We start from the raw sequence: 26,475 nt of genomic DNA, 5'->3' as shown, positions 1-26,475 counted from the left end.
CCGTCGGCTTTTTCCCTCGGCACAAAACACCGCCAGTAAAGCACACAAATTGCGCGACGAGAGAAAGAGGAGAAGAAGCAGGAGAAGCCGACCGCTCGGATGTCACATCGAATATTCGTGGAATAAATTGTCACGTTCCGCGCTCACATATATACACGCACACATAGAGCAATATGTTTAACCGTATAGGCAACGACGTTTTCTGACATTTCTGCGGTATTCGCGCCAAACGCGTGAAAATTAACGTGACGCAAGATTGACATTATATTCGTCGCAAGTGTTTCTCGACGTAATTGCATTGATATATGGATCTTTCAATGTTACGATTATCCTTGATTAATTTATTACAGTTGCATTTACGATGATACAAATAATGCGTATATAATCCACGATTATTCGGAAGGATTTGTCAGAGGAGGATACGTATAGGTAGTCGTAATATGTTTCGGATGCAAAGGATATTGGACGGAATTCTCTGTTCGCTAGAGAAGGGGTCATAGGTGAAATGTGGGTAAGACGCATTTATCTTCGTTTGAGACGAATCGAGTGCGAATAGCCGAACACCGATAACCCTCGTACACCTGGGATACGGATCGACTTATTTCCGACAAATCGGCACGAATGGCGCCAGGGTTTCGATTGATCGAACGAAACATTCACCCATTCCTGAGATCTTCCCGAGGGATCGGAGCGTCCTCTCCTCCCCTTTCTACCCACAACGACGAAAGTCGAAACTTTCCTCGGTTCCGACCATGAAATCCCTAAGCGTAAAGGTACAATGATTTGCACTGTAAACGTAGAGAGAATGTGCGTCCTCGAGCTATTTTCGTCAACTTACATTTATTATGTTTTCACCGAAACAATATATCGCGGATAACGCTATAAAGCTGGTCGCATCTTCTTATTCGCCGACTTTTACATAATTTCTCGCGTATTCTCTGCGCTTATTAAAGATACAACAACTGGCATGCACATCTATGAATCTCGTTTCAAGATTGCGTTATACATCTCTTGATTATTTCATTTAGTCGCGATATAAAAAACATAATTGGAAAGCCGCGTCGTTACGCCATCATTTACCGCACTTGTCAAGCCTCAATCTGTCTCGGATAACGTCTCTCGCTTAATTGCGCTGCCTTTTTTCCTTCATCAACCACCGTTTAAGTATTCTTTGAAGGCCAGGCGCAGAATTCTACTCGTTTTATTCGCGGCTCGCTCGCCCTCTCGTTCGTTCGCTCATGTGCCAGCTCACGCTACACAGACGCGCGGCTATGCCTCCGAGATATTTTAATTGTCGCCTCAAAGCACAGCGGGCCCTAATGTAAAAATTCTTCGTCACTCGGGTGAAATATGAGAGGAGTTGACGAGTCGCTAATAACCTCCCCGCGGAGCTACTGACGACGAATTTAAAGTTCCTCGACTCGGAAACCCTCTCCCGTGCGATTCTACATTCATATCTTAATATGCATTAACACTTTCGTTATGAACACGTATGAAAATTTTTCTTCTTCTAAATATAATTAAAGTTAAATTATATTTATTCTTCGATATAATTTTTATTACTTTAATAAAAATAATTAATAATGTCTTTCTACTTCACTTTGTAGAAATTTCTCCTCTTTTATATTTATAATTTATTCATTAAAATTAAGGATATAAAATTACACGAAATATCTTCCCTATTCACGAAAGCGTTAAATATTTATGTCGAGAATAATGGCGATAGACGATCCAAAAAAAAGAAACAGACTGGAATAGCGAAGTGCATCGAAGCGTTACAAAGGATTTCATTCCATCGATAGTCGCGTTTCGATTTCCGAGGCTCAGGTGCCTGAATGTTGAATTCAGTCCCCGGGGCTCGGCTGCGCACAAGAGCCCGTGCAGAGGAAGTTCATAGGATCGCACCCCGAGTAAATCGGGGTGCAAGGGGATCGGCGCTGCAAACGCGAGCCGGTAAAGAGAGCCGTTGGAGCTCGTTAACACGCCCTTTCGACGGACCTTAAATCACTCGTGTTCTCGAAGAATTGGAAAAGAAACTTTATAACATTCTGAGATTAAATTGGATTTCCCCGTCCTTCTCCGTCCATGTACGGAAAGAGCATGCAAAGGAGGAGAGAGCGAGCTAAGGAACTCCGTGCCGGCTTAATTTTCCAGGGACTCTTTCGAAAGTCCGTCAGTTAGCCACGGAAGTTAAATCGCCGCGGGTATATCGATTAGCAATAAGAGAACCCTTCACTTCACGAGGTAATGAATTGATTCACATCGATTAGTTGGCGCGGATCGTTACGCTTGCCAAATGAACTCCCGACCGGGCGAAATTTTCAGACGCGTTTCTGCTTTTCGACAGTGCGTATCAAGAGTGATTTTTCACCGGTTTGGTTTGGCGAGACGCCAGTTCCTCGCGCTGATAAACCTTTTTCTCTTTTTCCTCCCACGCTCGCTCGCTTTCGGCGCCGGTGAAAAATAATTTGCCGCGCCGAGCGCAACTTTTCGCGAGTATTTCGGGCCATTTGTCCGTGGTAGCACCTCGCCTTACAGAAGGAACTACCTTAATATCGCCCCTATCGCCTATTTCGTATGCATACCGCGTTGCGCGATCTCGTTTTCTCTCTCTCCCTCGGTCGTCCCGCCGCGATTCCTTCGTCCAATTCAGAGAATAAGCACACATGAGCGCTCGTTGGAAATGGTACTCGTTCGTAACCTTCCACGGACAGAATCATTCGGATCATGCTCCGCAGCCTGAGGTGAGCGCGTCTGGCGTGTAAAAGAAGGAATCACGGGCATAACTTTAAAGTCCGACTCTCTACAACTATCCATTTCGCGCTACGGATAAAAAAGCCTCGGGTTACACCCGCTTGCTTGCCACTCAGACAGACCTCGTGAGAAACTGAAATTGAAACTGAAATTCTCACGAAACACGAAAGAGATCGTACTTTTTTAAATCCCTTAACACCTCTGACTTAAACTGTAGAGTATCATGGTCAAATATACCGAGTATTTTGGGAGATTTTCATTTTAGAAAAGTTATACAGCTACGTAGATTGTGTTTACATAGAGCACAAAATCTTTTGTTTGCGTATAATTCTTTCTCTCTCAGTCAAACATTGTTTTACGTGATATTTGCTCTCATTTGTCAGAAATTTTTATACATCTTTTTTGAATCTGTTTCAAAGTTTTGAATAGAGTTAGGATATGAATTAATATTTTTTTTTTATTTCTCCAATGCTTCGATGTATTAATTATTATCTAACAGCGAGTTTTTTATTAGTATTTCTATAGATAAAGAAATAATAATTATGAAAAATTTATCGCTATTTTTTATGATGTTTGAAAATGATAATAAACTTTTTAATGTGTCCGCGAATAATTTACGCTGCAAAATAAAGCCGACCGCTACCTGGACAGGATAGTCTTAAGAGCATATGTTACATCAAAGTAGCTTTTAATAAAGAGCATTACCGAGGAAATGTGGCTTAATAATGTAGGAAAGCTTTCGTCCGCTCTCTATTGTCGCTTGAAAGCGCAAATAAAGAGGACGCAGTAAAGTCTACAGTTATTGGCACTCTAAGAGCAGGTGTTCGAAATGATTTCTCCTGGGATCATCCGATTCTCTTCGGATGTGATATTTTATTCTAACCGAGCGAAGTCTATTTGTATGTATAAAAAATCAAGTACTGAAAGATTAGTAGAAAACGCAAGTGAACGTCAGACTGAGATGTAATATCCAATCGAATTTGTTATAAATTTTAATAATCTTGTGTATCTCTAATTTTGATGCGAACATAGCTTGTACCGAGGATTTTATCCAAACAGTATTTTAAGATATTTGTTTAGAATAAAAATAATTTTTTTCTTATATATATATATATATATATATATATATATATATATATATATATATCGTGTAGCGCGTTGTTTCCGTACAACGGCCTTGTTATCAGTCACACGGCGACATTCGTGTAATACAGTCGCGTCGTAGTAATACGGAACCCTACTTCGCATATTATCAAATTCTTTTCAACGATTTAAATTTAATTCGAATTGAGAACGCGTAATAAAATCGAGTAATTAACAAATCGAATAATTAATACACAGACTTTTATACCAGACAACTAATACGACTATCTCATATGAGAAGTGAGATGTGAAACAAGAGCAGTCATTTACAATTAGGTAGAATTTATATTGGATATCACAGAATTTGATATGACATATCGTTTTTGCACGTGGATTAAAAACGATTATTAATATTCAATCTATATACAATATACAATCTATATACAATTTATATACAATATATTTTTTTTGTCCAATCAAATTAATACAAATTAATACTTCAAAAAATTATTATTGTACGCACTGAATTTTATAATTTATATAATAATAAATTTATAAATGTCTCCTGGCTTCAGCTAATGTTGTTGTTAGCATAACATATAGAAGTCTGTATATTAACATAAACGAAAAGCTCCATGATCGTTAAATCAATTATTGAACTAAAATTAATCTATAATTTAAAATATATTTCTATTTTAAACAAATCCGCGTTTATATATATATGTTAAAATATGTAAAATATTTCCCCAATAACTGTCGACAATAACGCGACGTTCGGCCTTGCCGGCGTATGACGTGGTATTGTTTACATACCGCGGGCCGCGGCCTTGTTATCATTCACTCGGCAAAGACGCGTCGTGGTGTGTGGTTCGGGAATACGTCGCTTATTATTAAATTCTCTTTTTAATCACGATCACGACTAATATCGAGATATAATTCGCTGTAATTATTAAAATCGATTATTAAACTTGGACGACATGAAATTATTGTGACGATAAACTTGATTAAAGTGTAATCATTTATTATTACAAATAAAAATCGAAGCGCGCGCGCAACATAAATAAAAGTCATAAATTATCTTTTCGTTACGATCTTTTGATTATCGATTAATGATTGTACGGATATTTAACAATGCTAAAATCAAATATATTTCCTTAATATTATTTAACAATGCTTAAATTCAAATATTTTAGAATTTGATTATTAAATATTTATATCATCATTATACCGAAACATCTCACGCGGTTTTATAACATTACTAAACATTACTTATCATTAATATATGTCTTTCGCTAATTTTTAACAATTGTTCAACGCTTGAAATGGCGATCATTAATTTTATTAATCCTATTAAATATATATTTTTTAAATTTATATATATAATTAATATTCTCTTAATAAAATATCATGTAATAAAACATCATAAAAAATGATTGAACATTTTTCACTAAATATTTTAAAAGTTTTTTTTAAAATAAAATATTTATAATATAATATATAAATGAATAAAAAATTATTATCGTAAAAATTGAAAACGACCAATCTTATAAATAATAAATAATAAATAATAAATAATAAATTATAAAATATATCAGATATACCAATTTCATATGAAACGAGATTTTTAATCGCGAAATTCGGGAGTGCCGTTCAAAGTATCGCGCGTATAAGAGTGCGAAAGTGCCATGTGTTAAAGTGTCGTGTGTGACTCAATGGATCCTGTCGACCCTGACAATTTGAAGGAGGAGGAGGCCTAGGAGAGACATCCTGCATCAGCGGAACCTTCAGGTAAATATTATATTATTTACATATTAATTGTTATAAATCGCCATTAATTCGGCTTATTTATTTGAATGATTAAAACAAGAGATATTTAGAGAGAAAGATTTTTATATAAATCCTATAAAAATTCTATTTAAAAAATAGACTTTTTGGACTTTTTTTTATGAAATTATTTCACATTATATATTTATTATTATATGAATTTATTGTTATATGAATTATAAGAGATTCAGTGCGTACAATAATAATTTTTAAAAATATTAATTAATTTAAATGCTGTTATAATTTCAATTTTATATATATCATATTATTATAAAAATTTTAATCTCAATCAATCTTGAGTAATAATTAGATATTATATTAGTTAAAGTTATATTAAGATGTACAACAAATGGCCATTAAGTATTACGATCGTAAACGAGCGTAAAATTGCGCTCATGATGAAAATAATTAGCTTGCAATGGAAGGAGTTTTCTCCTTCATTGGCCTTTGATAGAGGTTGAAACTACTTTATGTCTAATTAGAAGTAGTCAGATTGAATGCGGTTAGAAAGGAAAATTTAATGCTAGCTTGAAAAATGATTAATTTAAGTTACGTACGACAGATCAATCAAAACTAATCAGTGGCAAATCAGTGAAAAATATCTGAAACAAAAATACTTTTCTTCGCAATTTTACGTGTAATGCGCACATAAATTAAAAATTATTATATCCATTTATTTTTTAATAAAAAGATATGCTATAAATAATGGAAGAACATGTTCTTTTACTACGAAATATAAGAACATTTTCGCAAAATTTTGATTTTATGAATTGAAGATAATAATATTGTAACAATAACTATCGTTTATTCATTAAAATGTTAAAATCGTTGAGAGCATTCTAAAAGATTCGGGATTCGTTCTTTTCGTAGCAAGACCCTTGGCGTTTGACGGGTTACTTTTCTTCGCAGATTGATCTCGCGAGGGTTGATGTAAAAGCAAAACATATTGAAGTCGTTTTCCACATTTAAGATCATTTTTCTCTCTGTCAGATATTAATACTTAGCATACTATCTGGCAAAAAGATTTTAATTGCTATTGTCAGATTATTCACAAATTAAGATATTTTTTATCTGATGAGAATAAGAGAAATTTGTAATTAATAAATTTATTAATCACTCTGCTTATCGTGCGGTTTATTTTTCTCATAACCTTTAATAAGTTTTGTAATTTAGAATCGACAATAAGTATTACGTAATTAATTATTGTCAGATTTAATCTGAAAACTTTTAATGAATTTTGTGTTGTACATATTTCGGATGACATTTTCATGTAGCGCTATATTTTTGATATTTTATAATTCTAATATTTTTTTATTTAATCATATAAATTTAATCATATATCATAATTATTTAAGTTCTTTTTAAATATTTACATATTTTTATTAAATACGCTTGATTAGTTTTTTTCTTATTATCCCTTATTATATCTTTTAATTTGACATTTTCAACGATCAGTATCCATCAGTAGCAAATGCATAATTGAAAAATAATCGGCATGTTTGATCGATAATAATTAAAATGAGGAAAATCTATAATTTTCGTTCAATTCAAATCATTGAGGAAGTTTATAACCTCGATCTCTCGCAAGTCATTGACCTAAGAAAGGCGGTCCTCGAAGACGGTGATTAACGAGCTGGAATTAGGCAAAGACCATGATGAATAATTATGCGCTCTCCGCCCTTCAGTTAAGAAAGGCTGCAGTACAAGCGCGCCGAAAAAAAATGGATTTCGGAAGAGGGATGTAGAGAGAGGAGATGCGTCCAAATCGAGATTAATCGACATTGATTGAAGAAAGCTATGGAGCACCCGCAGTTCTTCAAGGAAGAGGAAGAAAAAAAGGAAAAACAAAGAATCAGAACAAAGAAGAAGAAATCAGACACCGATGGACACTGGTCGGATTTCGCGAATTAACGGGCCACGTCGATCTACGAAGGAAATTCGATGCTGGGCACCCTTGATAGCTGTACGACTCGCCGATCATTAATCAGCATACTGAGAGGACCAGTCGAACGATCGAACTCTAAGAAGCGTGATGGATGGAGACATTACGGACGCTTACGGATCGTAACCGTGCTTGATCCCTAAAGTGCATTCTCATGCTAAGAAAGATTTCGTCGGTCTTGTTGTCGTTTGTCAACTCGTTACTCTCGTTCGTTGTTTCCTACAATGGATGACGCGAGGCGCGATAGAAACTTTTCCGTTTTGAAACAATGCTTGTCGCGACTGTGTCATCTGTTGCGTCTGACGGCAGGAAACTGCATCGCGAACAACGAAGTTACGGCTTTATTTTTTTTTAAACGTGCATTGTAAAAAAAAGAGATACTGATTGTGCGAAAATGTTCCATTAAAACTTGGTATTCAAAGTTTTATAATATCGTTCTTGAAGTGATCGCATCAAAATGTAATCCATTTTCTTTGACACATATCATAAAAATAATTAACTTACATATTAAATTAAATTACATATTTTTTATCTTTTCATTCATTATTATATAAAATTATATAAAAAATATTATTTAAAAAAGAGATTTTTTTATATTTTTATAAACAGTCGCAAACTGATCAGTGTGTTCAATTGAATAATGCACAGACAGCGCGAGTTGTACACGAAAATAATTTCGTTGGTACGATAAATATCGTTGAGATACACGCATGGTTTGCGTTCGATATATTTTGTAAAGTTATGGGAAAGGATAATACGCGAGAAATGATCAATCGCAGCACGGTCAAAAAGAAAGAGAGAAGAGTGAGAAAAGGGGAAGGAGAGGCGGGGGGAAAAAAGAATAACGAGGATAAGGGTAGTAAACGTATCTCTCGGGAAGACACTTTGAACGAGAAAAGATATACGAGCGCATTTTCGCCGAGTAGCACGCAAGCATGAATTGCTTCCAGTTCGAGGAACGTTTAGTACTGGTGCGCCAGCAATTCCTATAAAATGCACAAGACATGATTGAAATAAAATCATAACATGACTGCGAATCATGCACTGATATATGTACTGATACTCCTGAGAAATACGTTGCGATATAATTCCCGAGTGTAGCAATTCTATAAAAAACAAGAACAGATGCAGATACATAAATTGCATATATTATTATTTTCTTGATTCATACTTATAAACGTTATTAAATTATTAATACTAGTTAAGTTAATTCATTTTCATTACATAAAATTACGACGGTTATTAATGAAATTGGGCTGAAATTTAAAAAAACGACGAGAAATATTTTGCATATAGTACGGAATGATCAATAGACATTGGCGTAAGTAAAAAGAAGGAAGTAGGAAGACTGGTGAACGGGTGCAGTAAACATATCTCTCATATTCTTGAGAAAGTACCTGAAGGGGGAGATATACGAGTATACTTTCGCGGAGCTGAGGTGCACGTATTGGCCGGCCCTTAGGTTGCGTTCAGCTCCTGCATCATTCCGCGATTCCGTAAATTTATTTGCCTGCCAAGCGCAAGAAAGTTAAGCTACTGAGGAAAGAATTTTACAGCGATAGTTGAAGTTACGTACGTTACTTGAAACCTATTTCCATCCACGCGCGGCATCGCCGAGCAACTTGCCGGTCGTAACACGATGCCTGAAAATTCGATTGCGCTCGATCCGCGTGTACGGGCCTTAAAAGTATGCGTAGCTACGGCACGCGTATTTATCTTGCTTTATGGGGCAAACCAACCCTACGAGCGCGAACATAAATTACCCCAAACCCTCTCACGGCAATGTCTCGCCGGCTAGTTAGGATGTACTGCTCGCTCGCACTTGGAGAGATTTTATTAATTTACATTTTTTAAACACACAGTGCCACAACGAGCATGTGTACGGACAATTTTGCATGTACACTTTAATCGTTCCTTCATATAAAATCTCGTAATGTTTTAATTCATCCGCAAAAGCAAGAATTACGGAGAATAGCGAGTGTCAGCTGACGAGAGTTGTTTACCCTTCTGTAAAAATATATATATAATTACACGAGCAATAAATGTAAAATTACATAATAGAAATGTTATTCATTTTTATTATTTATTGCATAATTTTATATTTGTGAGATAATTCTATAATTTTCTTTTTTAATGCACCTTTTTTCTCTCTCACATATAGAATATTCGTTTGCTTTGTAAATAGAAAAATAATTTAGAATAAAATCAAATTATTACTAAATAATATTAAATTTAAGAATAATATTTTTTAGATAATACAATAAAAAAAATGAAAGCTTCTCCGTGAAAGCATAAATTTCTTTTTAGTACGATTATTCTTCTTGACATAGCTTGTATCATTTGATAGCTTGTAGTCATCTCAAAGGAAAGGCTAAAGTAAAGTGCTCTAATAAATAAGAATTAGCGGCACATCTTGGAGATAATTTATGTACATATCTCGAATATCCGCCGTGGATATAAAAGCTCATCCGTCTAATTATTTTTTTCGCATACGCACGAGAGCGCGTAATCTTCGATCTAAGATTTTATGAAGACACGGTTCTCGCGCGAGCTCGCATGCTGTGAATTTATGATCATGGTCTCGCCATACGTACGGTGGACAGAGAGCGAGTGTCCCTCTGAAAGTTCGTGTTTCCACCTACGTCTTCACGAGACTCGGCGTTCGGTCTCGCGTCCAGCGCCACGACGAAGACAGGCAGAAAACGAATCGTCCGAAATGACAGAGGTCTGAATCGTGTTCCGGCAAAAATGTTCGCTCGCAGGAAAGCAACCCACGCGTCTTTACTCGTAACTTGATTTTAGATCAATCTCGAAGAGGCATGATATTTTTTTAGTTTACAGGCTCCGATATATATGTATACGTAAGGCAAACGTACAATAGAAGAATCTTCATAATTCAATGTACATGTGTAATATATCGTCAAACATATAATAAGTTATTATTCCATAAATTAAAAGAATTTATCTATTATTATTCTTTAGGCTCCCATATGAGATGGATGATGTAATGTATTATTTTTATGAAAAAGAAAGAAAGAGAGAGATAACTCTTTACCAAAAAAAGCCGCCAAGGCCGAACACCGTATTATTGTCAACATTATCATTGCTGAAATATTTTATACTCCCTCTCTCTTTTTCTCTTTATTTCTTTAACATATATATATATATATATATATATATATATATACGCGAAATAAACATAATATAAAATATAATTAAATATAATTAAAAAATATAATTAAAATGTAATAAAAAAATATAATTAAAATATAAAAGTATTTTATATTATAAATTAATTAGATATTAAATCACTAATGTATATCTCTCTCACAGAGAGAGATTTACATTATACTAATTACTCGATACTGCAACTTGTTTTATACTACACATTCTCAATTAGAATTATATTTAGATTGTTAAAAAGAGAACGTGCGCTAAAGTACGGATAAAATATGTTTGACTTTGTATTATTCAAGAAAATTATTCTCCGTAAATATCGCAATAAAACAATTTATAATTCAGATTCCTATCAGACTTCGATTCTTACTTGTTTAAATGAATAAATATGCGCTTTGTTAATGTCATCATTCTTCAATCTTCTTATCTCCGGATCTATCGAGCTCATTTTATGATGAAAATTTATCCATAACTACCTGTCTTTAATAGTACCTCGCCAGTGACATTGATTAAAGCCATAAAATTAAATAGCTCTTGTACATGCTAAAAACAAAATCTGCTTCAGTAAATTAAAAAAAAATTATTAAACCGCTTTGCGTTAGGGTAAAAATTGTTGTTATATTTATATTTTAATATCTCGTCGCGCACTATCCTTGAAGACAGTTTCAATCCGGTTTCAACACGAATCTCTACATCATACAAACGAACTTTAACATCAGAAAAGATATAATAGACTAAAATTGTAAATAAAGTTTCATTCGCTATAAATAAGAATTTTATAAATAATGAATAACGATTTACGTTTTATGCGTTTTATTACTCACATAATTGATAAGACTTCAGGAGATATTAAAAAACAATCTTCGAAGGTATACTTACTTTTATCGAGACACTTTTATCGAGACACGATATATTATATGCTTGCGTTTCTCTCTTTCTCTCTCTCTCTCTCTCTCTCTCATCAGTTAACATTAAATATTTATATTCATTTGCAATAAATGCAAATAGATAGCAGAATTTCACTTGTTGGCATACCAATTGCCTAACGCAATGTGGATGCATTTAATAGTCACGTAATGGGTCGGTAACCACATTCGTGCTAATAATATATCAAACTATTAGCGTAATTGCTGGTAACATCGTGCATCACGAGATTGTTATTATATCAGCAAATGTCTGCGGAATTAACGTAGATGCACTTTTAATACAAAGTGTTATCTCTAACGAATGGCGACATTTGGAAATTGCAAAAAGTAAAAAAATTGAAAAAAGTTAATAAAAAATCTTGAATTATTGGAAAGAAGTCAAAGTAGAGCACATAAATGTTCACCGATATTCAGTCGTAAGAGAATAATCAATTCTGAATTCGCCATATCGATTTTGATATTTTTCATCGCCTCGAAAACCGTGCATCCTTCCATGAGATCTTCGTCTTCGTGAAAACCAACAGTGAGATTTGGATCTCTGGAACGGTGGATCACCCGGCGTGTCCTATCGATCAGTGTCTTATTCAGTCTGCATTGTCTGTACGTGAGCGTTTGTATCCACTCCCTTTCACCGTACTTTAATTCACTCTTTCACCCTCTTTCTCGCGCGTCACCGTTAAATCTTTACGCCACAGCGTATTTGGCGCGATTTCTTCCTGTAATTGACGCTCATTCGATCCGCTTACGTACTCCAGTAGATCTCTCGGACGCTGTTTTTGTCCTTAATTACTTCGCTCGGCGTGGTACCGAAAAAGAAAGGCAAAAGAGAAGGCGGGGATGGGTGGTATGCTAGGGACTCGTTAGTTTTCATTCGGGTCGCCAAACTAATTAATTTCGCCTGGCCGCGACGAGCTGCGTGTCTTCCGCTTAAATTGTGAAAAGAATCGAGCAAAGAGAGAGAGAGAGAGAGAGAGAGAGAGAGAGAGAGAGAGAGAGAGACTCTTTCCTTTTGACCGTTTCCCCAATTAGACACGGATACGTAACCGTCGTTAAATTAACTCTGCGCGACGCGTGTCATGTGCGAGATTGATCGTTGACGGTCCTCTTTCGGAGAACAGACAGTGGAGAAGACAGCGTCAGACAGAATCGTTTTCACGGTCGGAATATGAACGCGCACACGTGCACGCGTAAACTTGGAATGCTTCTTTATGTGGGTGACAGGGTGACGGAGAAAAATCATGCATCTTCTTTGGAGTTAGGAAAGTCTCTTCTTCGTGGTGTGATGTCAAGCTCATATATGCAATCGTTACCATATGACTACATCCACGTCACGAAATTGAGACATTTTTCTGCGGAAGTTGGCGAATGTTGCCAAAACGACTGAATATTTCTTGTCACTGTTATGTCATAATTCGTACTTTCCAGCTATTAATCTAGTTGCGAGCGATGCTTATTACAGCTAGTTGCGATTTATGATAATCGCATTTCGACAATTTCGGAAATTTACCGAAAATTCCACGATTATATTGTCCGAATCATGGGATACTCGTAAAAAAAGATATCGAAAATCTTGGAGCGAGCTACGCTCGTAATTGCAGTCGCATACAATACGAAGAATTCCTTCTATTATATTTCTTCCGCTCTTTCGTGGTGCAAGAATTTAGATCTGTACAACAGCGAATCGCGGAGGGGCATAAAAGGGCTTGGGTTATGTCTGGATTCACTGGTGTGTTCGCGCAAAAGAGACTGCATGGGAAGAGCAGAGTCGTGCACACCCTGATTACACCATAAATCGAATCTCGGCCGACCGCGCGGAAGCTCGGATTAAATGAAATTCCTATGCCATCTCGTATATCTTTCCGGTTTGCACTGGCGGTTGCTTCGGCAACGAGAACCACGTCAATGTAACGTTTCCCGTCTGAGAAGCTTTTCGAGACGCTTTGCATGAAATATACAGGAAGATTTGAGGGCGTGGATCTCACCTTACTCTTATTAAATGCAATCTACTAGGTTGATTGATAACCACGCCGCGACTGGCGTACCGCTCTGCAGGAAAACAATAAATCTAGAATCCAACAGTTAAAATGCGAAATTGCTGGATATCCGATATCCCGAAGGCTTAATATATGGGACTTTAAAATATCCCCGTCAGTTGTTTCCGTCAGATAAAAAATTATGGAGTATTTTACTATAGATAACGTTGAAACTGTGATAGCTGTACAATTTTAATATGACGTGTTCTCTCTCTCTAACTAGAAAATATAATATAAAATATTTATAATATATATTACAAAAAAAAGTAAATTTAATATTCAGTGTACATGAGTGAGTTTTTTATCCTCTTTCTTAATTATACTTTTTTTCAATAAAATATATTTTTTCCATAAATATATACATTGTATATATAAATCAATTTTTATAAAAATATATTTGTTTCAATTTTATCTTTTCCTCTTTTGTGGTGCTCGATATTCCATTGAACCTGCAGCAAGACTGACACGATGTTTCTATCTCAAGGCACACTATTCGTTCCGACAGTGCGCGTTTCGTGGCGTTACATCGTCTCGTCTTGGCCGTAGAAAGGGAGATGGACAGATAAGAAACGCGAGACGATGATAAAGGAGAAAGGGGATGATTCGCGCTAGAAAGAAAGGTAGAAAGGGGAAAGAAGAAAGAGATGGAGAAGAAAACGAGCTGAGCGAGTCGAACACGGTCCTTTGAACGTGGGCGGGCAAGCCGAAAGATCGACAAGATCGATAAGATTGCTCGACTGCAGTTCAATGCTCGCGGTTGAATTGTCAACTGGTTTTGTCGATTCATCGAACGATCAAGATCCAGGTCCGCGGAACACCTCGAAATTCTGCCAGAGGAAAGACGCGTGACGTATTGCTGACGCATCTTATGATGCTTCCTGGATGAAAAAAAAAGATAATTGATGATTGTATCAATTTGGCTATTCCACAATACTACTCCACGATCTGTTAAAGTGCCAATATTTTATACACTATTTTCTTCATGTTACCGCAAAGGTACTTCTGTAATCGCGTTTACTCGATTGTAACGGAACTCCGATGTAAAGTTACAACTGCAGAGGCGTGCGAAAAATTTTCGATTGAAAAACTCTCAATTGCTGCAGAAAACGCGGCTGTCTTGAACGACTTTATAATCGAAGACCTCGACTCAGCGGATTGCCAAACGAAGTCGACGTTCCGATTTCGCAGTGCCGTGAAAGTATCTGGCTTTGGAAAGTTTTTAACGAGCTTCTTCGCTCGTCTTTTCCTCGGGACCGAACTGGTGTTTACTCTGGCAAAGTAAGACTTGACGACGCTGGTACCCGTAGATGGAAACGCGGTGTACCACCGTTTGTTATTTGTTTTTATCCCGACACGACGGTTTACCAGCGAAAAATGTATCTTCTCTTCGAAATAAAATGTGCAAGAAGCGAGTGGGCGCTCGATCGTTTGTTCTCGCGTGCCTCATGGCGATGTTAATTAAATTGCTCGGAATTGAGTCTTATCGAGAATTAATATTAATTAAAAGCAACGATCTGTCGACAATCGTGATTGATTGCGAAGTAGCGAAGAAACGCCTTGTTCATTTAGCATTCAAATATCTCGTTCCTTTCCATAATAAACAAACGATTTCCTGATACATTGCCTCGTTCCTTCTATTCATGATTTCGCACAGTAACATTTGCATATGTTAATTTTTACAAATATTTCTGAGCAGAAAAATTTTATTTGCGCTGAAACTTCTGCAGTATATACTTTGAGTATTTTCAATAAAATTAATTGCTGTTACAATTCTCTCTCTGTGAGAGAGACAGAAACAACGTACTATGCATATTAAAGCAGACATTCAGAAGAGAATTTAATGCGCCAAACGTTGTTATTAACCCTTATCTTTTCTAATAATGACCTAATACCATCTCCCCTAATCCCTTCAATGATGTAGAAAACAGTGATTTTTCTCTCTCTCTCTGTTTTAATATTCGAAGTAGTCACGGCAATCTTAGGATAGCTCGGAGTATCCATAACTGTTTCTCTGCTTGCGTTGTTAAATCCAATTACAAAATCCAATTTACATACACGCGCGCATACCATTCCAATGCGATACTTACAACAGTTTTAAATGGATAGAAACCGGATACTGAATGAAGACATTTAGCCATTTCCAAGCTACGATTTTGCTGGTCGACCGCTTCTACGGAATCACGTCATGAACTTTGCTCGTTACAAGCGCCGGAGCGGACGCACGAGGAGAATCGTGCTGCGACGTTAATCCTTTGACAGTTCGAAAACGGGTATTTGCCGAGCTAATGTCACGCGAGAGAGCAGGACGGGACGGGCGGTAAGATGGAACGAGAAGCCGGATGGAAGAACAGCGCGAAAGGGGAGGAAACGTGACGGGGACAACCCTCGCACGAATGTCCGACCCTTTGTTTGAGCTCTGTCAACCGAGATACATTTTCCGTTTCGCGCCAAGGGTGCAAAGCGATTGTTCGACGCTAGAGCTGCGCGTATAAGAGCACATCTCTCAGCTGCACTTACGCGCATTACTGCACCCTCTTTTCCACGTCTTTTACTGCACGATCCTTCATAATAACCACCTCTTGTATCGCTCGGATTCAAGCGATACAAAAAATAAAGTATTACATTCCACACGTGTAGTTATGTAATTAAATAAATCTCTCTGTAATATGACGCGAAAATATAATAGCCGATGCAATTATGATAATCAATGATCAATTATCTCTTCACGACGATACATGCTCGTAGCGTGTGAGCTAAAAGTAACAGCGTTATGAAATATTCATGGCATAATAACGGTGCGAATCACGGTGTTTCGTGTATATTCGCCAGGTGCGGCCGTCGTAGTCGTTGCACCGTGCAGACGTAATCCGCGCTGCTTAATCGCGCGCCTGGAGTATGTCGGGAATCGGTTGTAACGCGGGAATCGGTATTAGCACTCTCCGCGATTATGTAAAGCTCGAGCGATTATGGAGATCGAATTAAGCTCATGGCGCGCGCCCGCGCACTCAAACGGGGTTGACGCGTGAAGAGAGGGTGAGTTGCGAAGGGAAAGGGGAAGTGAGCGGGCAGGAGGGGAAGATGCCATGGCATAGAGCAAGGGGTCGTGAGAGCTTTTCGCGGAGGTAGCCTCTCTACGGCAGAGAGTAGGGCGGGGAGGTTTGCAATTCCCGTAAATTAAAGGACAATCGAGCCGAGGTCACTCCCCATTGTTACTAGCTCTGATTCCAACAGCACGACCGGACAATGCGCATCTAGTGAGATTCGCTCCCGTATTTCATGCAACTGCCAAACATTCGTGGTTTCCGGACCGAAAGAGAAGCGGAAACGTGGCGAGTGAAAAATATAAATACGCGAAAAAAGCGTGTACAATATTAATAACGAAGAAGAAAGAACGAGAAATTATATTTTTTTTACTCATATTTCTCGGTATTTGGTAATCATTTCTCTTTCTTTATCGCGTTCGGAAAAATTTGGATGACATAAGACGTCACGCGGTCTCGAGAATCAAATTTCTCGTGGAACGAGCGTCAATAATCGCACCGCAAGGTGGTCGCACTTCAAGTTCGTTACATCGAAATTCCACAAGTTCGGTAAGCATCGGCATCACTGGTTGTCACCTGCGCGAATTCGCATTTACATACCCCTCGCCGAACCTCGTCGGATTAGACTCCGGCAATAGCGAGATCTCCGGAGATCTTCTTGGTTTACCTCGAATCGTGACGGTTTGCCTTGAGTTACCGTGCTTTGATCTTCGGCTCCGATAAGTCGCGAAAGGATCCCCTTCCCGTGCCAATTGCTTGTGTAAACTTTCATCGAGTTTCTAGCACGATTGCTCGTAGTCGCGTGCTGCTCGGACGGCGAATCGATCTTGGCACGGTACTTAAAGTCAAACAAGCTTGTACAGATATGTAAATCGCGTTACGCTCTCGAAGTCTTGCCCAACTAGTCGATTAATTTGATGTATTTTAATTCCATTGCCGGTCTCGAGCTGTTCGTAATTGCTCACCAAAGGGCAGTCTATCGCGCGAGAAACTATCTTTTAATCGATCGGATAATTTTATGGATAGAGAGGGGGCAGAAATGTATGCAAGTAAAATCATTTCACGGTCAATCTATCTTGTAAAAATTTTTTAACAAAAATTATTTATGAAAGACTACCTTATATGATATGCAAAAAATACTTGATTAATAGACTTGTTAATAACTTGTATACACAAGCGGAAATTATAATAAATTATATTCGATACAAGATGCGGAATAATCTAGAATCAAATATCTTCATAATAAATCATAATAAATCCAATTTATGGGATAGTTGATAGAGAAAATTGATAGAAGAAAATGTATTCAACGAAAAAGAGAAAGTCTTTGATAGTACTATCGACATTTTGCAACGCAGGAAACAATCCGTCAGATAAGTAATCTTTAAACAGATCAAATCGGTGACGGTTTCCACTCCGCTACCCGCTATGATGGAGCGCTGCCAAAACTTTTGCGACGCGCGCATTTGTAAAATGAAGACAGTCCCCTCCCGTTGAAATTCATCACGCGTGAAAGAGCGGCCCCAGAAAGTAGTCATCGGCAGCAGCTCTCTCGTGTCCTATTAAAATTCGTCAAATTCGCTTCGCGGGCAATTAAAGCTGCAGCGGCCAGCCGCGTCAAATAAATCAGGGATCAATAAATTAGCGGGCGGTTAAAGCTCGGGGGCCGTGACTTTATCTGCGCGGTGGCATCGCGCCGCGCTGCATCGCGTACAGCCCGACCCGACCCGGGAAGGCAGAAACGGAAGCTGGCCCCAATAAAACACTTGCCACCCGACGCTCTTACGTTTACGTCTGCGTTTGCGCCCGTTCCTCCGTACTCTAATCTGCATTTTAAATGTCGACGCTCCCCCTGCAGATAACGCCGCGCACCGGGACTGAAACCCACCGTCCTCGCCACCGACGAATAGCTCTCTTTCTCTATCTCTTCCTTCCTCCTCGTCTCTCGTCAGCAGCCACTTCGTTCTCTGACTCGCCGGATGCGTTGCCACCGGATACCTCGCGAGTACATTCTCGCGCCCGCCGCGAAGATAAAAGTACCTGCCAGAATGAGCTACGGAGATCCCGTTCGTGTACCGTCAGCTATGCCGAGAGCCTGTCCGCGAGCATCGCCAGACGACTTCATTGTTCTCCATACTTTTCGGAGTTCCGCCTTTCCATGGGATATCGGCCCAGTTTGCAGCTCGTCGACGGATTCTTTTTGTTTCAGGGGTAACGAGCTGTGCGGCGGCTTTTCTCATCCGCTTGAAAGCTGGTTTATGGATCGTTGAGGCTTTCCTTTATGGAGCAGTTACCTTAATATGTATTTTTGAATGTGTTTTCGTTACCTCGCGAGAATCAACCATGAGCGAAAAGTGTCGAGGAAGATAATTATGAATCCCAGCATCTTGTGGAATATAAAAAGTGCGTTAAAAGTGCATAATATAAGATATCTAATATCTAATATGGATATTTAAATCTTGAGATTTATAAAAAAAATTTTTAATTATTACCTGTATATTTTTTACTTATTTAGAGAATATCTTAAACTTTATCACGCATTAAAAAACTTCTATCATGCCTTTATAAAAATACCTTTCTTGTCCGCGTTAAGTATAAATATTCGAGAGATTATCTAACATTAAATCTGTATCGTCATGGAGATCAATGGAAATGAAGCTTTGTCAACGACAAATTCCATTGTTGGTAGTTCAAGCTGAAGCAATGTTCGATTTTACGATCCCTTCTCGAATTCAATGGAATAAAAGTTACGACGTACTGCACATATCGTGAAAAGAGCGGTATCGTAGCGATGCAGAAAGAAATGAATCAGGGATTCAACTTGGTCAAATGACCGAATATGATCGCTCGAAGTAAAAAGTTCTTACTGCTTTTCCTTCCCTTCGGTTGTGCAATTGTTTCCACTCGTGTCGGTTTCGTAAACGCGAGAAGAAGGCGACGAAGAACACTGGCAGCTTTATTATAGTTACAGCCTCGGTAAAAGTTTCCTGAAGTTTGAAGACTTGTTGTGCCAACTTCTTTCTTCGTGAAACTTATTCGCCTGTTGATTTTTTAATCAGATAATTTGTAACCGTGTTTCTTGTAATGTAACTTTGTTTTCTTGCAACAAAAACTAAATATTGATTAAATTTTATAACTAATATTTTGTATAAATTTGATAAGAATTATTGATTAAAGTATTGATTATATTGTTTAATACTTGAATATAATTACTGATTAAAAAATTTTTTAAAGAAATAAATACATACTTTTTTAATGCTTATAGTGTATCTCCACTAAAAGATATTAGAAAGAAAAACATTTATGTAATCTTACAAATTGTTCATATATAAAAGAATATAAATACGATGGAGAAGAAAGGGATGACATGCGTCGGTGGGGCTGCCATTTCCGAGCAAAGTGCCAGTAAAGTCAAAGGGACAACGTCACATCCTTTTTAGCAAGATATTCCTCTTTACTTTCTCCTACAGTGACTTTTGTAGACATCGTCATCATACGCGCAAACAATGGTTTTTTGCGAGCGACTGCGTGAATCGCGAAAAAGTGAGACAGCTGGGCGGAAGAATCTTTTGTCTTTGGGGTACACTCGGGGTACTTTCGAGGGGGTCGAAGGAGAAAGGTCCACGCTTCGTCAGCCATTCTTCCTTCACTTATTAAGAATGAATGCGAGCCTTTTGTTTTATATTCAAGGAAAAAATATTACTCTTCTTGGAAAAAAACTAACCGTGGAAAAAAAATTACAGTTATTTTATTTTATATGTGTATATGTGTATTTAATACTATCTTTATTATATCTCCAGTAAGTGCTTTTTACGCTCTCAACTAAAAATACTTAAAAATTTCGCAATATTACATTAAACGATGTTATCATCAAGTATTTTTCTCAAGTAATTTTCTCAAATAGTCTTTAAATTTCTAAATTACTCGTTATTATTCGTTATTAAATACTTTTATCTGGAGTTGCATTTTTCGTTATTTCAAAGCGAAAACTGACAATAAGATATAGCGCTATGCAACAACGCGCATCAAATGCACAGTCTTTTGTCGTTCCATTCTCTCACTTAGTTGTAAACCAACAAAGCTGCAAGTGGCGACAATAGCGACGTCGCACACCGTGGAGGCACTTATATGGCAGACTAGAACAAAGTAGCGTGACACTTCCAGTAACAGAAGCGTCATCGGACAGAGATACGTCGGAATGTCGGCGTGCTGGCGCACTGTCTATCTGTCCTCGGCAGACAATACGAGATCGGAGGACAGACGTGGCCGAACCGCGCCCCTTTCATGTACCACTGATTGATACCCTCGGTCCTGTCGGACGTGGGGATGCGACGGTAATGTCGCCCTCGTTGCTAGTCTCGCGTACGGTCACATTATCAACGCCAGGCCCAAAATGTACCGATTAACTGAGCGGCCGATGCTCAACATTGCCGAAAATGTCGAATCGCGCGTTCACCGTTTCGATGTGTGCCAAAGTATAGATGCTCATATAGGGGATGAAGACATACACCATCGTGTCACATGAGCTCGCGTTTCGCATAATATCACATCTATTATCGGATCAATCGATCGTTCATGATGCCATGACATTAGGTGCATCATCTATTAATGTTGTATATAAAAAAAGGAAAAAAATTACTAAATAAATGCACACACGTATATATGTACGATAGATTTGTTCAACATCCTTTTTCCCTAATATATCGCCTTTTTAAAATAAAAATATTTTCCTAAATATAATATTATGAAATTTTGGAAAGCCGTTTTTTGTACATGATAAAACTTTGACGGTAAGGCACATTTTTTTATTTTATATAAATAACTACGTAATAACATGATATGTTGGAACGATAGCGAAAGTATTTCCGCCCGTCGAACATCGTCATCGAATGACGATCAGTTTTGCCGTGCTTCCGGATTGAACGTGTGATAAATGTCGTATCCTACACATCGAAAGTGCAGCAACGTTTCAAAGGGCTTATCCCGGCGGCATTAAAAGGTCGGACCGGCGCGGATCCGCTGTTGGAGTTATCCGCCGCATCCGCTTCTTGTTAGACTGACATTCGCGAGAGACGATCAAAGGCGACATTCCTTGCAGGCAAGAATCTGTGGAATTGCTTCCCAGACGCAAGCCGTGCGTGACGATTTGGCGAGGAAATTAGCGGGTCGTTGCCTACGTGTCTCCTTGTCATCGGTGTCGCGTCGCTGTCGTACCACGGACATTGCCTGAATTCGCGTGAGTGCCATTTTAATCGCACACAAAGAGCCGGTTATAACGCGAATTACGTCGGGGAGAGACTTATCGATTTAGGCATACACTGATGTAGGAAATGCACAGGCAACTCCACTCAATAAATGTGAATTTAAACAAATTTATGCAATGTTTTATGCAATATTAGCGACTTGTAAAAATATAATACAATTAATTAATACAAGTGAAACACTTATTTAGATATTACTTACAATAGATTATTTCGTATAATATTAAATCCTCTTCAAACAAGTTTCGTGCGCTATTATATTTGTGCACATTTATTTTATATACATGATTATGCGTGTCACAACATTTCTTCGTCTATTTCAAGAATTATATTTGCTGCTTCTATTCTCGATTGTATGACTTTCGTTTGAAAGGTATTAGCGATCACTTCGACTAAAGATTTTGATGTTTCAGTATGTTGGTCACTGAAAAATCAATATAACAGAGATCAAATCTTATTTTAAAATATACAAAAAAATTGACAAAATATTCTAACTATAAGTTTTGAATTACATTATTTTGATTCATTATTAATATGTATAATTATATAATACACTTATATAATACTTGTAAACTGTAATTTCTAAAATATGCAAAATTTTCTATTAATTTTAGCTCCGTAATGTAGCTTTTTGAAAACATAACATATATAGTAATTTCAGTTAATCATAAAAGATTTAACGTACCGTGAAAAATTATTGATTAACGAGCAAATCAAATAACCCCGAATATTGACACCTTTTTGCATAGCTTTCATAACTTGTAATATGTGCTGTTGGAAGTAAATTATTCTATTTATATCCACCATTTCTTCGTTATTCGCAATTTCCCCAATATTAGCGCAAGCGTTTTCAATTATATAAACATCCGGTAGAATGTAATTGTTATCCAACCATTCTAATAATTTACGGAATCCCGACGTTGTAACCTGCAATCGAATCATATAATTATGAAAAAAATTATTTTTACGCATAATACATATATGTGACATATAATGTATGGTCTCTTGTTTCTAATGATTATCTATATAGCTATCTACCTCAGTGCCTGTGTTACATATATTTTCGCTTTCTAAAAGAAATGCAATATCAGCGTCATATTTGAAAGATATCCTATCTCTATCCCATACTTCTGCCGCGCGAATCTTAAATTCCCCGCAAAAATTAATTCCGAGGAAATCGGCGGAATTCTTGATAAGTTGCACTTCTTTGTCCGTGAAATAACGCAGTCGCGAACGAGAGAATCCTTGCAAGAGACTTTTGAAGTTTATTCGATTTTTCATCAGTTTCGAATAGTCGCCGCTTTTGCTGAAAATTGGATGGGTGAGCCAACCATTGTACCATTCGAGACCTCTTCTCTGTCCGTAAATATCGGCTTGTGCATCATCATTTTGCGGTTCCATCCACGTATAAAATTGAATAATTCCAACTTTTCCTATTGCAAGAAAGTGCACATTCGATATATCGTAAAAAGAAAATAAACTTTTAGATTCAAATAAGAAAGAAGTTTACAGCTCGAATGCTTGCAGTTCGAATAATAAGCCTTGTCATTATTATGCATGTTGGTTATACGTACCATTTTGTGACTGGCGAAAATTTTCATTATACATATTATACACTTTCGCGTGCGCTAATAGCATATAATGACCGCAAAGATAATCTGCAATGCCAGATTGATTAATTGCAGCTGTATGCGTACTGCGGTTGGAATACGCCATCAAATTCACCTCGTTTATGGTAACCCAAAATTTCACCTAAAAGCAGAAGAGTTAGAATGAACACATAGAAAAGAGCGATACACATTTAAAAAATTCTAAAATTTTATAAAATATAATAATCTTTTATAATTTTATAGCATGTATGTAAAATTGTGCCTTGTTTTCAAAATTATAAAATTTTTAGAATTATGAAATCAAATTTTCTTTCCTTCATTTATATTTATTATATGTACTTTATCTCCGAAGACTTCAAATATTAATCTAGCATAATCCTCAAACCAGGTTACTAATAAAGGATTCGTGCATCCTCCCATAAGTTGTAAATTGAGCGGTAAATCCCAGTCAAACATGGTAACCATGGGCGTCATACCATTCGCTATAATTTCATTAATAATAATGTTATAGTCTTCTATTGCATCATCGTTAATGAAGTCTGTGAAGCCATGCGGTAAAATTCTTGTCCATGATAAGGACATTTTAAACATTTTAGACTGCAAATGAGTAAACTTCTTAAATGACACCAGAGATCATTATATCGTAATATCCTTGCACAGCAACTTACATTGACAGTTTTTGCAAATGAAATGTCCTGCTTATAATGCGAAATAAAATTTGTACCTTTTGCAACATTATTCATGATACATTTTGATTCTTCACAATGCGATGATTTTCTTTCATCTGTAACGAGACAGTATCTATTTCATCTTAGCGCATTACTTTAGTTTATATAAAAAAATATTTATAATATTTGGAATTTTTTGGCATATTACATATTTTAAATATGCAACTCTTTCTCTGTTAATAAAAAAATAAATCATTAAATAATTGAACATTTCTGAATTTCTGTCTCTTCCTTCCTTTTTTTTAAATATTTAATATTTATTTATTTTAGTATTGATCTAATATCTGATATTATTCTGATCTATCTTTTGAATTTTTATTTTTATTACTTACTATTCACAATAGGCAGTGAAACACCAAACAAGAAATCTTCCGCAAATGTATTTCTAGCTAAAAGATTAGCTTGATAAATTTGTTCTGGAGAAAACTTATATGTCACAATTTCCTTCGACAATTCGGATATTGATTCCTGGGTAAAATATGTTATTATCATACCATAAAAATTCAAAATAATTACATCGATCGAAAACCACATTTTCTATGATTTTATTCACAAGAGAAAAACAGTGTAAAAATAAACTGCTCTTTTATCTGACATATAGTATATAATATATCTAGGAAATAATGTCAGCCTCGCACAACTTTACTGTTTCTATGCGACCGCAAAGTCTTGCGTGGTATTAAATTGTTAAGTAAGTGTCCATTCTTGATACCATGGCATAATGAAGGCAATTATAGCAACCGATAACAGTTACAATTATGATGCAAATGATAAAACTTGCATAAAATCAATAATGTATACGAGTGCATATATTTATACATATAGAAATTTTTACTTAATAATGTTAAATTTAAGACAACTGTTAATATCATATGTTCAAAAAACATAATTAATTTTTGAATATATAATTATTTTTCATCTCTATAAAGAAATGACACATATATATTTCATTTATTTAAAATAACCAATTCTGATAGAATTTTTGGCTAGGATAAACGACGATATTACATATATTATACTATAAACGTATATTTAATAAATATTTAGATGCATGTATATTTTAATAAATATTCAATTTTTTAAAATACTATATATATATATACTATATATTCACTTTTTTAAAATACTATAAATAAAGAAATCAAAATAAAATGTTTTTAATATATAATTAATTAAGAAAGAAAGATATCTATTTTAATTACAAACATAATGTTTATTTTCTATTAAGCATTATATTTATTCCAAGATTTTTTGGTAATTTAACACCCTCTTTGTATTCGTGAGATGTGTTAACCATCATATCAGCATTGCTTTGTTTGATAATTGGATTCATGTGCATCATGTAATCCCAAATGGATTGCCCTTCGCCTATAAATTACTAATCACAATTCGAAATAGTATTGATTATGTATTATCGAAACATATGCAGCAATTTAGAAGGAGTAAAAATGCATAAAAAATTCTTTTTTATCTTTGATATTTTTGATACGTTAATAACTAACTAAAGAATGTACAGATATTTTATCGACTAGTCTATATATATTTTACGATAATTTAATTACATGTATATTTCTTTATGTCGTAATAATATGTTACTCAAAACAATATAATTTCACATATTGATGATTGAATATTTTTAAGAATTAATAATTAAGAATATGCATGTATATTACTGCAAGTATACTATTGACATTCCATATTTTTCAATTCGATAAATAGTAGCGAAATAGAAATTTTCCGAAAATTTGTGTATAGCATGAGTTTGTAATTTTAATGCGAGTATGTGAAAAATCGTATTTGACAAATTATTACATTCCTGTATAATATAAATTGTGAAACTATTTTGCAAGCATATTTCATTAAGATATTAAACGTCAAAAAAATACACTAAATGTTCTTCACAATTATATTGTGTATAATCTTATGTATATAAAATATAAATAATTTTGCACATATAAACATTTTATGGATAAAAATGCAACTGAAATATCCTGAAAGGTATTATCAGAAAAAAACGCAATCATTTATATATAATTTAGATAGTAATTTGAATGATAATGATGAAGTAACATACGGTAATATCTTTTTACCTTTAC

The 26,475-nt window shown here is 36.1% G+C and overlaps 1 protein-coding gene across 1 annotated transcript; it reads right to left on the bottom strand.

Moving 5' to 3' along the window:
* Positions 1–22,191: 22,191 nt before the first annotated feature.
* LOC105254694 (lactase-phlorizin hydrolase) lies at positions 22,192–25,039 on the bottom strand. The gene is made up of 7 exons (XM_011263529.3): positions 24,712–25,039; positions 24,320–24,435; positions 23,991–24,248; positions 23,616–23,793; positions 23,080–23,474; positions 22,727–22,968; positions 22,192–22,465 (listed from the first exon to the last, which is right to left on the bottom strand). The coding sequence occupies exons 1-7, from the start codon at positions 24,911–24,913 to the stop codon at positions 22,339–22,341; spliced, it is 1,518 nt and encodes a 505-aa protein (XP_011261831.2). The 5' UTR covers positions 24,914–25,039; the 3' UTR covers positions 22,192–22,338.
* Between the last annotated feature and the right edge of the window lie 1,436 nt (positions 25,040–26,475).

This window comes from Camponotus floridanus, unplaced genomic scaffold (assembly GCF_003227725.1).
Source record: "Camponotus floridanus strain SB8 unplaced genomic scaffold, Cflo_v7.5 scaffold30, whole genome shotgun sequence".
NCBI lineage: Eukaryota > Metazoa > Arthropoda > Insecta > Hymenoptera > Formicidae > Camponotus > Camponotus floridanus.
This window is presented reverse-complemented; position numbering and strand designations above follow the sequence as displayed.

What these genes read in the sequence shown, in the direction of transcription:
- LOC105254694 (XM_011263529.3), bottom strand. Translation starts at nt 24,913, where the DNA reads ATGTGGTTTTCGATCGATGTAATTATTTTGAATTTTTATGGTATGATA. An exon ending in TTTTCGCCAGTCACAAAATG is followed by an intron (nt 23,475 to 23,615) that starts GTACGTATAACC and finishes TTCTTGCAATAG; the next exon opens with GAAAAGTTGGAATTATTCAA. An exon ending in TATGTAACACAGGCACTGAG is followed by an intron (nt 22,969 to 23,079) that starts GTAGATAGCTAT and finishes ATTCGATTGCAG; the next exon opens with GTTACAACGTCGGGATTCCG.